This window comes from Camelus bactrianus, chromosome 17 (genome assembly GCF_048773025.1).
Source record: "Camelus bactrianus isolate YW-2024 breed Bactrian camel chromosome 17, ASM4877302v1, whole genome shotgun sequence".
Classification (NCBI taxonomy): Eukaryota; Metazoa; Chordata; class Mammalia; order Artiodactyla; family Camelidae; genus Camelus; species Camelus bactrianus.
This window is the reverse complement of record NC_133555.1, coordinates 4,457,342-4,473,432: the sequence shown is the minus strand read 5'-3', so window position 1 is coordinate 4,473,432 and position 16,091 is coordinate 4,457,342. Positions and strand designations below refer to the sequence as shown.

The following is a 16,091-nucleotide window of genomic DNA, read 5'->3' as shown; positions in this document are numbered from 1 at the left end:
CATCAGAGGAGAGGCCCAGATAGAGACCCCAAGGAACTCCATCCCCTGGGGCCCCTCATTCCCAGCAGTAACACTGGAAGCCCCCATCACACTGTCCTGCTTCAGAGGAAAGAACCGAGGGCCCCTAGAAAACAGTCCAGCTGTGCTGGGGGGGGACAGCACCTGGGCGGGCAGCTCCACCCTCCCCCCAGAACCAGCAACATCTCTCCTCAGTGTCCCCAAACGCAGCCCTGTGTCATCACTGTCAGCACAGACAGCTGCAGCCCCGGGGAGAGGAAGTGGTCCCTCCCAGCATCTCAGAGTAAAGGAATGAGAATCTTCAGGGCCGGAGCAAAAGGGCTATAGAATTTTGGAGCTGAAGTGAACGACTCAGGGATGAGAAGACAGTGCTCAGAGATTGACTTTTCTCTTTCAAAGCCACCCCGCTAATTAGGGGCAGAGCCAGGATGAGGGCTCAGGTGGTCCAGATGACCACTTTCTCTGGGTCTCCTCAGGCCTCCATGATGGAAGGAGCCATGCCCAGTTCTGTTCCCCAGCTCCGGCCGGGGGCACATCTCACATCTCGCCTGCCTCAGAACCTCCCCTCAATCCAGTCGTTTTCTGCCTGCTGACTTTTTAATCTCTCCTACTTTCTCCTGAGCCAACTGGGAGGATCTTGGGGCTGTCACTGCCTCTGGGCAGAAGCTGTTGAATAGGGCTGGCCTCATGACAAACAACAAGTGGGACGCTTATACCCAGTGCCCTCGGCCTGTGTGTGCAGAGGAGTTCCCACTCCCAGGGGCCAGCGAGCTGGGGCGCATCCTGGGCCCAGTGAAAGGCAGGGCACCTGTTCAGTCTCTGAGGGAGGAGAGACCAGCTTAGGCTCCTGTAGAAGGGAGTTTCGGGGCTGCACTCGAGTTCAAGGCAGAGGTGAGAGCTCGAGACCACAGGAGAGGAGTTCTGGAGCCAGAAACCAGCAGGAAAGAGACACAGGGGAAGTCAAGAAGGAAAGAAGACAGCCATGGAGACACCAGATCGCGTGTCCTCGCCTGCAGGGCTGGGCCTGGCCTCCCCTCGGCCTTCTTGCCTCCACGATTTTTCTCTCTGAATCACTAGGGTCTCAAGGGAAAAACTGATCCCTAAAGTGTGTGCAATTTGGGTTTTTTCGTTAGAAAACTGCCAGTAACCTTGTGTAGGCCTGATGTGTGTCTCTGTCACCTCTGGACACCCTGAACCTTGCAGACCCCATGGCAGGACTCCTCTGAGGAAGGCTCAAGGGTGAGAGCGGTAAATGGAGGTAGTAGAGTGTGTGACAAGCCAGAAAGTTCTTTTGGAATCAGAGGGAAGAAAAAAGCAAAACAGAAAGAGCTGGCGGGGGGTGGGGGGGGGACCAGAAAGAGCTGAAAAGGACTAGATATCATTTTACCAGACATCTACCTACCGCAATTAGGAAACCAAATAAGAAACTGAGTCCATAGAGGCCCATGGCTTGCCTAAGGTTAAGGGTGAGCGAGAGGCGAAACCGAGACATTGACCCAGGCCCCTGACAGCGGCTGCACAGTTGAGGGGGAGAGGGTGCAGGAGTCCGTGGGCCCCGGGCTGCTCCATCTCATCCCAGGGGAAGGGCGTGAGATTCCCGGGCTGGTGCTCACGGGGTCGGGGCCGTAGAGAGTTAAGGAAAACAAACAGCCTGGACCTCCCCTTCTTCTTTCTCTTCTCCTTCCTTCTCTTTTCCCTTCTTTCTTTCTCCAACGCAGCCCCATCCTTCCCTGTGTTAGCAGCCCTGCAGGTGAAGAAACAGCACAGGGTCTCCTGGGGGCCTGGGAGCGTGCAGGGCGCACTCTCCTCCGTCACCCAGTGGCCCTGGGGGGGAGTCGGGGTTCCGGTTGTGTACCCTCGTGTCACCATCCTTCCCTGCCTCTCTGGGGACACCACCCTCTCATGTTCTCTCTGGTTTTTATCTTCAAGCAAGTCGCAGTCCCTGACAAATGCCTTCAGCTTCTCTGAGTCCTCCTTCTTCCGGTCTTCAGCCAGTGAGGATGAAGCCAAAGCAGAGACCATCCGGAGCTTGAGGAAGTCCTTTGCCAGCCTCTTTTCAGATTAGCTCTCCAGGCCCGCCCAGGAGAGGCATCTGAGATGTTTGCCAACAAGTCAGCCACGTGTGGCGGTGTTGTCCCGTGACCTTGACGTGTGTGGCCCCTTCCTCCGCTCCGTTGTGCTCAGTGATGTGGTGCAGCTCACAAAGGACCAGGTGAAGGTCTCAGGGCAGGTGCCGAACCAGCAAGGGGCACCGACGTCAGAGAGGACGGAGCTGCCTCCCTGTGGTCATGAGCAGGTCCTCTGAGATCGTCGTTTGCTGTGATTTTAGTGGCCTTACTGTGACGGCGCCATCATGTCTTATTCGTCCTTGTGAAACCAGGATCCCCTTCACGGAAGACCCCGGTAGCTTAACCTAGCTCCGATGCAGCACTAAGCATGCCCCACTGTGGTCCTGCTGCCTGTTTGGGGAGAATATACTCACCCCCCAAACACTCTTGGCTCTGAGTGTCAGGGACTTACCCACACCCGATCCCTTGTCACACCTGTTCAGCTGTTTAAAACACACGTGCCCCTCGACAGCTGTGGGATGAAGCACCTGTGGTCTGCTGTCCTGGAGAGACGAAGGACCCGCAGCCCCCTCCCTTCCCAGCGCGGTTCTTCCATGCTGGGGGCAGTGACCTTGAGCCCCGAAGCCCTGCTGTAGAGAATGCATGTCACTGTAACAGCAGGATGTCAAGTTCTGTGCTCCTTCCCAAATAAATGTTAAGACCGTTGGTGTAATAAAGGCAGCAGCGTTAACCAGCATTTGATTCAGCTGTGAGGTCTCCCCTGGGCCACTCCTTTGACTGAGAGCATGTACGTGAGGCGTGTGTGTGCGCACGCTAGGGTGTAGGGAAGGAAAAGGTCTAGAAGGGTGAAGCTGCTTGTGTCCGCGTGTGTTACGGGTGCGTTATGTGTGACTGTGACCGTCTTTGCAAGTGGATGGGAACAGGGCTTCCTGACACCTGCTGGGTGGATCTGTTTCCTCCAGGACAGCTGCGCTTCTTTCAGTAACTCGGCATTTCTACCAGGTTTACGGAATTTGGAGCCTTTCTAATGAGCGTAGCATCCTTGCTTCCGTAGCAGCCAAGGGGGAACTACTTGTCTGGTCCATCCAGTTCCTCAGCTAAATGCCACATGGTGGTGCCAATGCGCAGGGCCAACCTGCTCTGATGAGCTGAGCCCCCCAACCCCAGGCGTCCCAAAGAGCCTGTGCCTGAGGGTGGGCTCGTGGGATTTCACTCTGGTGTCTTCCTGACTCTCCGACCCTCAGGAGTATGTTCCCCCAAACCACAGATGCGTGAGGACACCTACCATGTCTGCACTGATACTAACAGTTTATCTAAATAATTTCGTACATCCTACTAACACCTCAACAAACTAACTCACATCCAAACGCCGCTATCCTGCAAACTCCCTGCGTGCAGCAGGTGCTGAGAGGTCAGAGAATGAATTCTGGGGCCAGGGTCTCCTTTCCAACTCAGCCCTCACTTTCAGGGTCCTAGGATCTAGAACCGTGCCTTCTTCCTACACTTAAAAAACAGGAAGGAGATTGAGTGACATCTGGGGTGGGGGGGCAGCCCTCTCCCCACCACGATGCACAAAACTAGGAAGCAAACTGCTAACAAGCCAAGCAAAAGGGTGTGGGCGGGGATACTTGTGCTCAAGGGATCTTCGTGGTCCCTTCTGTTTCCAACCAAGAAACAGTAGTCACTTCTAGCCCCCAGTTCCAAATGTGTTTTAATAGAATGCATTCACTTCATCAAAAAGCATGTATTGAGCATTTAATATGAGCATAAATGTTGTGATGGATTCTAGGAAATATTTACCAATATTTCCATGGTGCCTACTAGGTTCCAGGCACAATTCCAAGCGCTTAACGTTTGTTAATTCATTTATTCCTCACAACAACCCTGTATTATAGGCACTGTTACTGTTTTGCAGATGAGGAAATGGAGGCCCATCAAGAGTCAATAACTTGCCCAAGGTCGCCCGGCTGGCGTGTGGTGGCGCTGGGATCTGGAGCGAGAAGCATGGCCCCAGAACTCATGGCCTCGCCTACTCTGCTGTATTACGTTTCTTTTAGCAGAGGCAACACGACATAATTGTATTAAATTGCACATGTGATAACAAATTTAGAGATGTACCCCAAAATTCTTTGCATCCACATCCACCTCCTTTCGCCTTCTCCCTATCCCTTGGCCCCAAGGAAAGGAGGGGTGAGAGAAGGTTAGGGTACTTGTTACCAGTGTTGACCCCTTGTCCTAGAACCATGAGTAACATACACAATGTATCTTACTCTGATCGAATATAATTCTGGTTCTTAAAAAATTACTCATTCTTCCACATGTGATGTCAGACCAAAAACCACAAGTGGCTTATTTAGAAAATGAGTCAGCCGGGAACTGCTGGGGTGACAGGAGGGGGAGGCACTTACCATAGGTCATGCAGTTTCCTAGTCCAAAGGACACATGGATTCTATCCAACCCTTAGTAATGGGGTGGGCCAGTGGTGGGGAGCTCCATTCAGAAACAGCCCTCTTGTAAAAAAGATGGCCCCAGAGACTGGATAATTTGCTACTCCCAGTAGTCAATACATATTTGATGGGTATCATGATAAAAATAATCTAAAGTTGGGATCTCCAGAGGTTGGCGACAGTCCGATACAGAGCTTGAAGCCTTTGGTCTGTCGGCCAGTAGTGAGCACTGTGCCACCATCCCTGCACTGATGGAGATTCCCTTCCCACCTCCTCGCCCCAGACTGACATGGACGGAACGCCTCATGCCCGCCTCATGGAATCCCCATCTCCTCGGGTCAGGATGAATTCATTCTGCTCGTCATTTATTTGCTCACAGCTCTTTATGTGTGCTTCCTATGCTCAATAAATTCTGTGGGGTGAATATAAAAATGAGTTAAGCAAGGAGTCTGCCCTCATGAAGTTTACAGCCCAGTAGGAGAGGTAGCATATAAACACTTAACAAGGAAGAAAGCGGTTAAGTGCTGAAAGACAAATGCAGTCAAAACATTAGTTTGGAAAAATAGTCAGCTTGATAGGTGCTGGTGAGGATACAGGAAAGGGAACTCTTACACACTGCGCGTGGGAACATAACGTTGGTACCAGCACTTCGGGGAGCAGTTTGTCAATATCTAATACACAAACCCAATGACTCAGCAATTCCATTTCTAGACACTCATTCTAGAGAATCACTTGCACATACACTCAAGGAGGCAAGTAAAGGAGTATCAGTCTCAAGACAGTGAAAAATGGAAACAAGCATCTCTCGTGGGGGAATTAAAACGTAAATTGCCTTCTTCATACACTGGAATACTATAGAGGAGTTAAATAAGCAAAATATTTGAAGAATTCAGAATGCAAGTGGGGAGGGCATAGCTCAGCGGCAGAGTGCATGCTTAGCGTGCACGAGGTCCCGGGTTCAAGCCCCAGAACCTCTATTTAAAAAAACAAATTAATAAACAAACCTAATTACCTCCTCCCCCCAAAACAAAAAAATATATATTTTTTTGATATGAAAGGAGAATGAAAAAGATGAGCCAAGTAAGTAAGACGGACAACCACCGCAGTGCCGTTGGGGCGGAGCGGCCCGGCGTGGGGCCAGGGAGGCGGCGCCTGGTGCTGAGCTGCGCGGAGCCCACGCATCCGGAGGCGGACCAGCTGCGGGGACTGAGGTGAGCGCAGAGTCCAGTCACGGGCTTTTTCAGCTGGAAGTTTCATCTAGTTCTGTCCTCTCATTGGACAGATGAGAAAGCCGAGAGCCAGGCAACCTAGGGGGCTTGCCAAGGTCATGCAGGAAGCTGGTCATAGAAGCCAGTGAGGCTCAGTCCCAGGTGTGTGATGGGCCGGCCATTCCGGACACCGTCCCCGGCAAGATAAATGAATGGCTTTCACTTCTAGGGTCTTGAGGGCTTGGGGGCCGGAGTCGGGGGAGCCTCCGGGAGCGTTTCCCAGACACAGGGAAGAAATGGAAGAGACAGTGTCCGGCGGCACGAGGAGCCGGGGCTCTGAAACCAAATATGGGCTTGGCTGACTTGGCTAATTAGCTAACTGATTTTAAGTTGTGTAGCTTTTCTGGGTCTGTTTTCTCATCTGTGAGGACAGTACTATCTTTCTGAGGAGGCTGTTGAAGAGTGAAATGAGCTAATTCATGGCAAGTCTGTTTCTGACGTCGGCTGGCCTGTGGGAGGATCACAGGGTATACTCCCTGTCTCAAGAGAGAGGGCACCAGTGTCAGCCCCCCCAACGACCCCCTTGGCCAGGACTCCGGGAGCAGCTACCCGGATGCCAGTCATGCCCGTCTTCATCCTCTGGAACCAGGCGGGCCTCGAGCGTGGTGTCAGCCCATCTGACTCCTTTACCTAGGGCGTGGCTCTTTCAGGGTGAATTGGTTTAATTGAGTTAAGGGTTGACACCTGGGGAGGCAAGTGCTGCCACCTTAACATCCCACTAGTAATGAACACACACACACACACACACACACACACACTCTGCAGCTACAGAAATGACACAAACCCCCTATGACTCTAATACTCCTTTTTAAACACTCATACCGTATGATCACTCTTACAGTGGTGTGGTTTCCTTCAGCCAATTCCTTTGGGAAGCTAAACATTTATTCCAACAAGCCTGCTGCTTATGCTCAGAAAATAATTGCCCTCCAATCTCTAGCCCTCAAATTTGAATTTCTATAACTCTTGGAAGATCAAGAGTTCTTTGCCTCGGGATCGAGAAATTCCCATGCAAACAGTTCTGTACATTGTGCATTTTGGCAGGCCCTCAACGTACATGAAAAAGATTAAGGACCATTGCTCTAAGGAGTGAATTTTGACTTAAATAAAACAACATTCTTTTGGAATTAGCTCTAATGATTAAGCTAGATAACATGTAAGTTTCAAAACACAATGTGAGTGTAAATTAATGAGATAATTTTGTGTGGCTTGTAACCTGGTTCTGAAGGAAATTAATCCCAGAAAAGGAGTTTCGTGTGTTTCGAATAGTTTCTCCTTGAAATAAAATCAAGCCCCACGAAGATTATTGATTTTGAAAGAGAGAAGATGCATTTCAACAGGCAAATTCTGTTGTTTGTTTAAAATAATCTTATTACAGACTACAGTCCAGAATAATGTCACAGACTACATTCAGAAGGCTGTTTTCCTCCTCAAATTATCGTATTATTATCCCTTACATTTGTGTAGTTTTTTACAGTTTATGTATATTTATAGCACCTTGCAATAAATGCACTTTACAGCGTATAAAGTACTGATTCGTCTCTCAATTTGTTAGATTCTCACAATAGCTCCATGAGCCTCTCCCTATTTATAGCTGATTTCTGAGTGAGCTTTGGGCTCATACTTGAATGCAGCTCTTCCTGCTACAAATCTCCTTGGACTTCAAAGCCTGTTGATTGTAAACGTGGGGAAATAATGCAATCACTCCCTCTGATGTACCTTCCTCTTATCTGATACCGTCTCCCTGTCTGAGAACTTGCTTTCCATCTTGGCTACCGACGTGGTCTCACACACACATTTGTGCTTGCCCACTGGTCTGTCTTTCCAGGAGTCTCTTCTTGTTTCATGTCAGTACTCCCCAGCATGTCACCTGCATCAGGGAAATACTGGAGACAGAAGGGAGGAAGGAACACCAGAGAGCTGTTTCAGGGACCCCACCCACATGTAAACGAATGCTCCCCAGGGATCGCCCCCTCCCCAGGAATTTTCACCCACCTCCATATCCACATACGTCTCTTCTGATGAGAATTTCCACCCTTCAGCAAACTCCTCGGGGCAGCTCACTGTAGAAAGCCACAACCGTCCCAGTGGGTCAGGCTAAGTGACAGTCTTAACAAACCCTAGATGCTCGAGATCCAGTTCTTGGGGAAGGGAGATTAGCTCCATCAGATTACTGATGGGACAACCAGCTGTGGACCTCTTGGATCCATTCCGGAGCTCACCAGTAGTGAGAACGAATTGCAAGACTGGGCCCAAAGGAGCCCTGTGGGCAGTTCAGACCAGCCTGACCTTTTGACCTCTGAAGACCCTCAAACCACCCCTGAAGCCTGCGTGGCTTGCTGAGGGGGCTGGAATGACATTTGAGTGAGTCATTTTTCTTTGAAGTCTCACTGGGCTAATACAATATAACCCTTGGGATCAGGAGATCCCTTTAGTTTGAATATTTACCAACAAAACTGAATTTCTCAATATATTTCACTATAATTTTAGTAGGAGGAGGTCAGTAGATTATTTCCTCTTAAAGATGCTTCCTTTATTCTGTCCCCACAGCTATTATTCTGAATTAGGGCCTTCATTCACACCTCTTACTGGGACAGCTCCCTAATGGGGCTTCCTAGCTTCAGTCTCTTCCCTGTTTCTCTCAGGTACACTTTGTAAACGTCTCTGATCATCAGAATCTTTCCGTGGGCCTCCAGGCTTAGGGAGCAGAGCCCCGACTCCTGACCTTGGAATTTAAGGCCCCTGGAGTCTAGCCTCACTTTACCAGGGAGGCAGTATGTCGAGTGGTTAGGTATTTGGGCTTTGGATCAGACACACCTGATTCTGCTGCTTGTCAGCTGTGTGACCTTGGGCAAACGTTTCCCTACTAGCAACAGTTATAGTTGAAATATCTCATTTGTTTGTTGTGAGGATTAAAGGAGACAATGCATGGGAAGTGCTGTGTGCAGGGGCCTCATACATATAAGGAAGATCCTAGAAAATTTTATTTATCATCATCATTGCTTTTCAGCCTTATCTTTCCATATTATGTTGCAGCTAAGCCAATGTAAAATTCACTGTCCTTGCTTATATATTCCTGCTCCACACATATGCTCACTATATCATTTTCAGCTGTTCTCAGCCCCTTAAAAATTCCTTTTCTTATCCTCATTGCCCATCCAAATTATACATAGCCTTCAAGGCTCAACTGAAATATCACCTCCTCCATGAAGCACTTTCTGCCCCCATGATTGTTCTCTCTTCTCTAAACTCTTATAATACACTTATCGCCTCTACTACTTACATAGATTTTTTGCAAGGTCATACAATTTTATTAAAATGTATGCATCTATTTTGTCTCCCCATTCTATTTATAACCTTGAACTCTTGTGGATGATTTTTTTAAACTGAAATACAATCAATTATAATGTGGCAGTTTCTGGTGCACAGTACAACGTCCCAGTCATGCATATACATACATATACTCATTTTCATATTCTTTTTCATTAAAGATTATTACAAGATATTGAACTGTGCTGTACAGCAGAAACTTAAAATCTATTTTTATATGTAGCAGCTAACATTTGTAAATCTCAAACTCCCAAATTTATCCCTTCCCATCCCCTTTCCCCGCATAACCATAATATTATTTACTATGACTGAGAGTCTGTTTCTGTTTTGTAGATAAGTTCATAGTGTCCTTTTTTTTTTTTTTGTAGATTTCTTGTGGATGATTTTTATATTGGATTATTTTCTTCAGCTTTTTTTCTACCAAAATCCTTATTTTAGGCTATTCCAAAACCCACATTTTTTTCCCCAACGTTTTATTATGAAAAACTTTAAATACACAGAAAGTTGAAGTCATGGTGCAGTGAACATCGTTACACTCTGCAGTTAACACTGCATTATGCTTGCTTTATCCCATCTCTCTCCATCCCCCTGGGCACCCAACCCTCCGTCTTGTGTTTCTGATGCATTTCATACTGAATAGCACACATCAATCCACTTCACAGCTCATGATACAAATTAGCTCCATCTGGTAAGGACTTTGAGGATGATTTAATTTAGCCCATGATTTTATAGATGCAAAAACTAAAGCTCTCAGATATTAAGCAATTAGTCTAACACTGGTCAATCGATCAACAAATATATATCGATCATCTGCTGTGTGCCTGGTATTTGTCTAGGTCCTGGGAAAATAGTAATGAATAAAACAGATAAGGCTTTGCCATCACGGAGTTTACAGCTTAATGGGGGAGGTAGATGTTGAACAGATCATTACAAACAGTTAAATAATAAAATACCTGGGGGCCCAACCAATCGGTGGGTTAGAAAAAGGATCCTGAGATGAGTCATTACTTACTGTTCTGATCTCCAGACCCTTCCTGTTGCTGATTTCCAAAGGCTCGCATGTGTAATAATATTCTCTGTTTTCTCCTACATGAGTAAGTGACCACAGTGTAAAATTATTATTATTGTAAAAAGAAGCGACAGCACACAGATTCCGCCAGAAGAGACTAAATGCTGGGAGGCGGGTGAAGTGAGCCTATGTGGAAAGAAGGATTCTCAGGACCATGCAGGTGTCAGCCTGAGCCCACTCAGTAAAGCGAGAGCGGACACGTCGGACTCCCGGGAACTACAGCAGAGACACTCAGGTCAGACGACAGGAGGGACATGCACTCAGGCAGAAGGACCCGAGACTCTCGGGAAGCTCCCTGTAGGGTGGGACCAAAGAACCACAGATCTCAGGGTCTCATTCGCAGTGGCCTCCTGATACCTGTTTTTAGAGTTGTAACTTCCTGGTCGGCTGAGCACGTGTCAGTAAAACATGACTGTTCCTTAGGAAATTTCTAGAAGTTTCTCTCCTGTTGAATGGTTTAAGGATTTCCGTTTCTCTTCCACGTTTGTTCTGTTGGGATCTGTTTTACTGTTCTAAGGTAAAGACACGGATCTGTGGATGGTCTCCAGACGAGGGAGTAGGTCAGAGATGTATTGAGGCTTTGTCTCACCTTTAGACGTCGGAAGCCCGGGTCTGGCCCTAAGCTAAGCTCACAGATTTAACTGAGCACATTCCCAACAGGACCCCTTCCCCTAAAACTGCCGTTTCAAAGGACAGCGTCGTATCCGAAGGGACTTGCTTTCTTGTCTCTTTCCCTTTTTACTTACTCTCCATTTGGTGAGTAGAGCATTTGCAGATAACCCTGAAGACTCGCTGAGTGAATGTGTGCCATCAATCGTCAGGGAGGGCTATGAGTACCTTATATCATTGCTCCCAATTATTATCTATTAGGGTCCTTTTACCCCAAGGTGATATCAGGATTCCTTCCAAGTGTCTAGAAAAACGGTTTATCACTGATCTAGTCCAACCCTGCTAGACGTCTACGGCGTCTCTGAAGATGTTCACCCCGTGTCTGCAAATACAAGATTTTAGATTCCCTGTTTAGCTGAGTCTGAGCTAAGGCTATATTATAACCTTTATCCAAATGAAGAAGTAGAAGCTACTTAAATCAGTATCCACCTGGGACGCACAGGCCGGGAACCTTCAGCAGTCATGTGTGCCGTGTGGGCCAAAGCACTTGGAAAGCCAGGAGGGGAGAAGTGCTGAGGCAACCTCTGGGTCCGAGCCAGTGCCTCCAGCCCGCGCAGGCAGGAGGAGCTCCACAGAGTGCGCCTTGGAAAATAGGATTGAGCTCTTTGGCAGGACCTTTATTCCTTACAATTGCTTTAAGCCTCAGGGCTGCTGGCTGTTTGAAATATCATTTTAATTAAAACATTCACCCCAAGTGACAGTAATAGATCTAATGAAAAGTCTCAAAGACTAAGAGTAGAGGGTATGAGGCACATGTTTCATGTTGCTGTTCTGTCACTAAAGCCCTCCCAGGTCTGTCTCTTCTATTATGAAGTCCAAGGCTTCAAAGATGCGGTCTTCCAGGATCACTAAATATGTGTATTTTTCCTTCACAGAAAAGGGAGCTTCTTAAAAAACCAGTTAATATTTAGAGGTGGCATTGTGGGAAGAGGGTTCCCCATGCCAGGTTCCACGTCCAAATGAACTGAAGGAAAATATTACGTGGCAGGGACTCCTGGATGAGCATCACTGGGGAGCTTGACTTCCTACTGGTGGTCATCCCCAGCCTCCTGGTATAACCACAGGGCTAACCAGAGCTCCCACTCGCACCCACGAGTCAGGTGCACAGTCCTCCAACAAGCCCTCAAGGCCCAGGCTTGTGGGAGAGAAGGGTGGAGAGAAAGGACAGCTCTGTATGAAAGGAAGTGATTCATTTTTAAATACCTGTATTTAAATACGATATGAAAGTGAGCATAGGATTCCACGGTCTGCTGTGAAGGGTGTGGCTGCTGGCAACCAAACTGGGAGAAAACAACCAAAGTTGGATTTTGGGAGACGTGTACCAGCCCATGAGTAAAAGGCCAGCAAGGTGCCGGCTGGGAGTAGGCACATCAGAGAGCACACACCGAGCTGCATTTCCAAGACAACGCCTGGCGAACCCTCGGAACAGAATCCAGGTGATCAGACAGAACCGTGAAACACACACAGCGACACAAAACCTACCGATCCATTGCTTGGCTTCTTCTGGATTTGCTGACAGTGGCAGCATCTTTCCAAATACGGATGGCTTGTTATTTAATGGTCACCACAAGGTCTGGCGTAGGTGGTTTCATGTAGTCAGTGTATGAGTAAGAGTCAGTCGGGTCCTTGCTGCGTGATTGCCGTTGCTGGAGGTGAACCACGTGCACAGTTTCTGCCCCGTACAGAGCACAGCGTGAAGGGTCTTCAGTGGGATGGTGTGTTACTGCGTGGTGGTGCTGAAAGCAGGGGGCTCTGGTTGGTGACAGCCAGAATAGTATGCAGTTTTTACCTCCTTTAAGAAGTTTTCTGCCGGCTGGCAGTCAGTCTAAACGTGAGGCACAAAATGAGGACATTTGCTTTCTCTCTGAGAGCTGTAAAATCTTTCAGAGAGACACATCCACTAAAAAAAGAATTTTAACCCAGCACCTCCATCAAATAAACAAACAAACCTAATTACACCCCCCAAAAAAAGAATTTTAAAATCTAATTTACCTGCATATATAGAATAATTGAATCTTAGAATTGGAAGGAATTTCAGAGGGCATCTAGCCTAAACTCACCTGTCACGAACTTGGTGTGGAGCAACGCACGAGGCTTGCAAAGTACAGATAAATAGTAAAACTTCATGCTTTCAAATTCGGCTATTTCAAATTTTGCAATATTTCATAAGGCACACAGAAGGGCAAAACGAAAAATAAAACAGTCCATGTTATTTACAATATTTCAAATATGTAATTGAAGAGCTCTAGAATCAAAGGGGAAATACACAATGATATTGCAGAATTTCCAGAGATTTCTGATACTGAAAACAGACACGCCAGAATCTCGGGGATATAGCTAAGCAGTGTGCAAAGAAAATTAATAGTATTAAATATCTTGTTAATAAATATTAAATGAATGAAATATGCAACTAAATTGTAGGCAAACAACAACATAAATGGAAAGGGCAGAAGAAAGAAATTGATAAGGATAAAAGCAGAAGTTAATGAGATTTTAAACTTGCCGCTGATAAGTCAAGAAGCTGGGTTCACTTAAAAAATTAACAAAAACAAACAATCCAATAGCCGACCTGATGATTTTGAAGGGAGAGAAAGGCTAAAGACACAACATAAGAAATGGCCGGAGGAAAGGCATTATCAAGAGGGAGGCACTTTTTAAAACCGTGACTTTGTGTAGGTTTTTAAATGCATGAAGTAGATAGCTTGCTAGGATGGCAGTTCTCAGACTTTCACTTATGTGGGTTCTATCTATTAAAACACTTACCATATTAGATATTAAATTTGAGAATTAAAAACTATCCATTTAAAAATAATAAACCCATTATGTGTTAACCTAAATAACAACTTTATGAAAAATAATTATATTTTCCATAGAAATTGCTGAGAAGAGTGGCTTGTTTACATTCTTGAAAAGCACTTTATTATCTGGCTTAATAGACCAGTTGGATTCTCATCCACCTCTGCATTCAGCTTGCTGTGATGTTACACACACATATGCAGCATAGCCTTTGGGTAACTCTGCTGTATATTTATGAGAGAAAGAGAGTGAAAGAAGCTGAGACTTGATTTTCTAGTAATTTACAAAAAAAAAAAAGCATAATTTACCAAGAAAATATTGCAGACCAATCTCCCTTACAAACGTGATGCAAAACTCTTAAGTAGAATAATTGAAAATAGAATCCAACAGCGTATTACACAAACATCATGGTCAAGCGTGACATTCCAGAACTCGAGAATGCTTCAATATCAGGAAATCCCCAAGTCATCGTAAGTCAAACAAGTAAGTCATTATATTAATAGATCTAAGCATTTGACAAAATTAAAAACCCAATCCTGATAGAAACAATAAAAGAACGAATGGTACTTTCTTCAAATTACAAAATATTAAAAGTACATCATTGCTTATTATCATATTCCTTCCTTAACATGAATCTATGTACATAAATTTTATATATGATACATACATGGATAGAGATGATAAAAATAGAGCTGGAGATAGAATGTAGACATCCCAGCCCGAGGCCAGCATCTCATTTAATAACAGGCACCAAAGACACTCCGGCTAAAGTTAGATGTAAGACAAGGGGGACCACAATCACCATGACTAGCTAACTTGATACTGGAGGTGTTAGTCAATGCCGTTAGGTCAGAGAAAGCAAATGAAGGTATAAAAATTAGAAAAGAGGCATAAAATTGTCTCTTTGGGGGAAAATCAAAGAAAATTCATGGAAAACTACAAAGATTTAGAGAATTTAGTTTCCGAAGCAGGAAAAGTAGGCGTTTCCCCCCACTTATTTAACCATGCCACATTTCTGTTTACTCTTTGTTTTATTCATTAGTCCAGTTTTTAAAATGTGTAGACTAGTGTCATGCCATTTTAATTACTGTAACTTTATAATATGTTTTGATGACGTTAGGAAAATCCTAGCCTTTCTTCCTTTTCACAGTCACTGGGATTATTTCTCTTGCATTTTCCCCATCATTTGACTGTCAATTTTTAAACCAAACTTGCATTCCTGTAATAAACCGGACTTGGTCAAAATGTATTATCCTTTCTATATGTCAGGGGATTTGATCTGCTAATATTTTGTGTAGGTTTTTTTTTTTCTATATTTATGAGAGCGATTGATCTGGAATTTTCTTTATTCGTGATGTCCTTGCCAAGTTTTGTTGTCACAATTATACTGGCTTCATAAAATGAGTTGGAAAATGATCTCTCTTTTTATTTCCTCTGTGAAAGTTTTCATTAGAGTAATATTGTTCCTTCCTTAAATATTTGAAAATTCACTGATGAAGCTAACCAAGCCCAGAATTTTCTTCATGAGAAGGTTTTAAATTACAATTCAGTTTCTTTAATGGATATAGGACATGTCATATTGTCTGTATCTTCTTGTGTCAGTATTGGTGGAAGGTGTTTTTCTAGGAACTTGTCCATTTTATTTAAAATGTCAAATTTATTGCCATAAAGGTTTTCATGATTTTTTTAAGTGTCTGCAGTGCCATGTAGTTATGTCTCTTTTTTCATTCCAAATACTGGTAATTCTACTTTGTCTAATGTTATCGCAGCGACAGCAGCTGTCTTTTGTTATTGTTAGTACATTAGTTTGAAAAGGCTGCTGTATCAAAATACCAGAGACTGGGTGACTTAAACAATAGAAATGTACTTTCTCACAGCTCTGGAGGCTGGAAGTCCGAGGTCAAGGTGTCGGCAGGTTTGGTCTCTCCTGAGGCCTCTCTCCGTGGTTTGTAGACGACTGCCTTCTTGTTGTGCCCTCACACAGCCTCTTCTCTGTGAACGCACATCCCTGGAGTCTCTTGTAATCCTAATCTCCTCTTCTTTTAAGGACATCAGCAGATCGGATTAGGACCCACCCTAATGGCCTCATTTTTAACTAAATCACCTTTTGTGAGGCATCTCTGCAAGTGCAGTCACATTCTGAGGTGCTAGCGGGTAGGGCTTTACCATATGAATTTAAGGAGACGCAATTCAGTCTGTAATAGTCAGCGTGGCTTTTCTCTTCCCTCTTACTGGCAGCTTTTCTGTGTCCTTGTAATGAAGATGGATATTGGATAGGCAATATATAATTAGATTATTTTAAATTTACTTACACAATCTCTCTTTTAAATGGAGTTGTTAGTCTATTTACAGTTCATGTAATTGCAGTATATTTGGGTTCAAATCTACCATCTAATTATCTTTTTTTCTATTTGTCAAGTATGTC

At 45.3% G+C, this 16,091-nt stretch overlaps 1 protein-coding gene across 3 annotated transcripts in view; it reads left to right on the top strand.

Moving 5' to 3' along the window:
• SYN2 (synapsin II) overlaps nt 1-2,817 on the top strand; it is a 154,711-nt gene extending 151,894 nt beyond the window's left edge. For all 3 annotated transcript variants that reach the window (XM_074344306.1, XM_074344305.1, XM_010953060.3), the window contains one exon: nt 1,948-2,817. In XM_074344306.1, the coding sequence (XP_074200407.1) occupies nt 1,948-1,964 (17 nt within the window). In that variant the 3' untranslated portion in view covers nt 1,965-2,817. The remainder of the gene's footprint in view (nt 1-1,947) is intronic.
• The last annotated feature ends 13,274 nt before the right edge of the window (nt 2,818-16,091 follow it).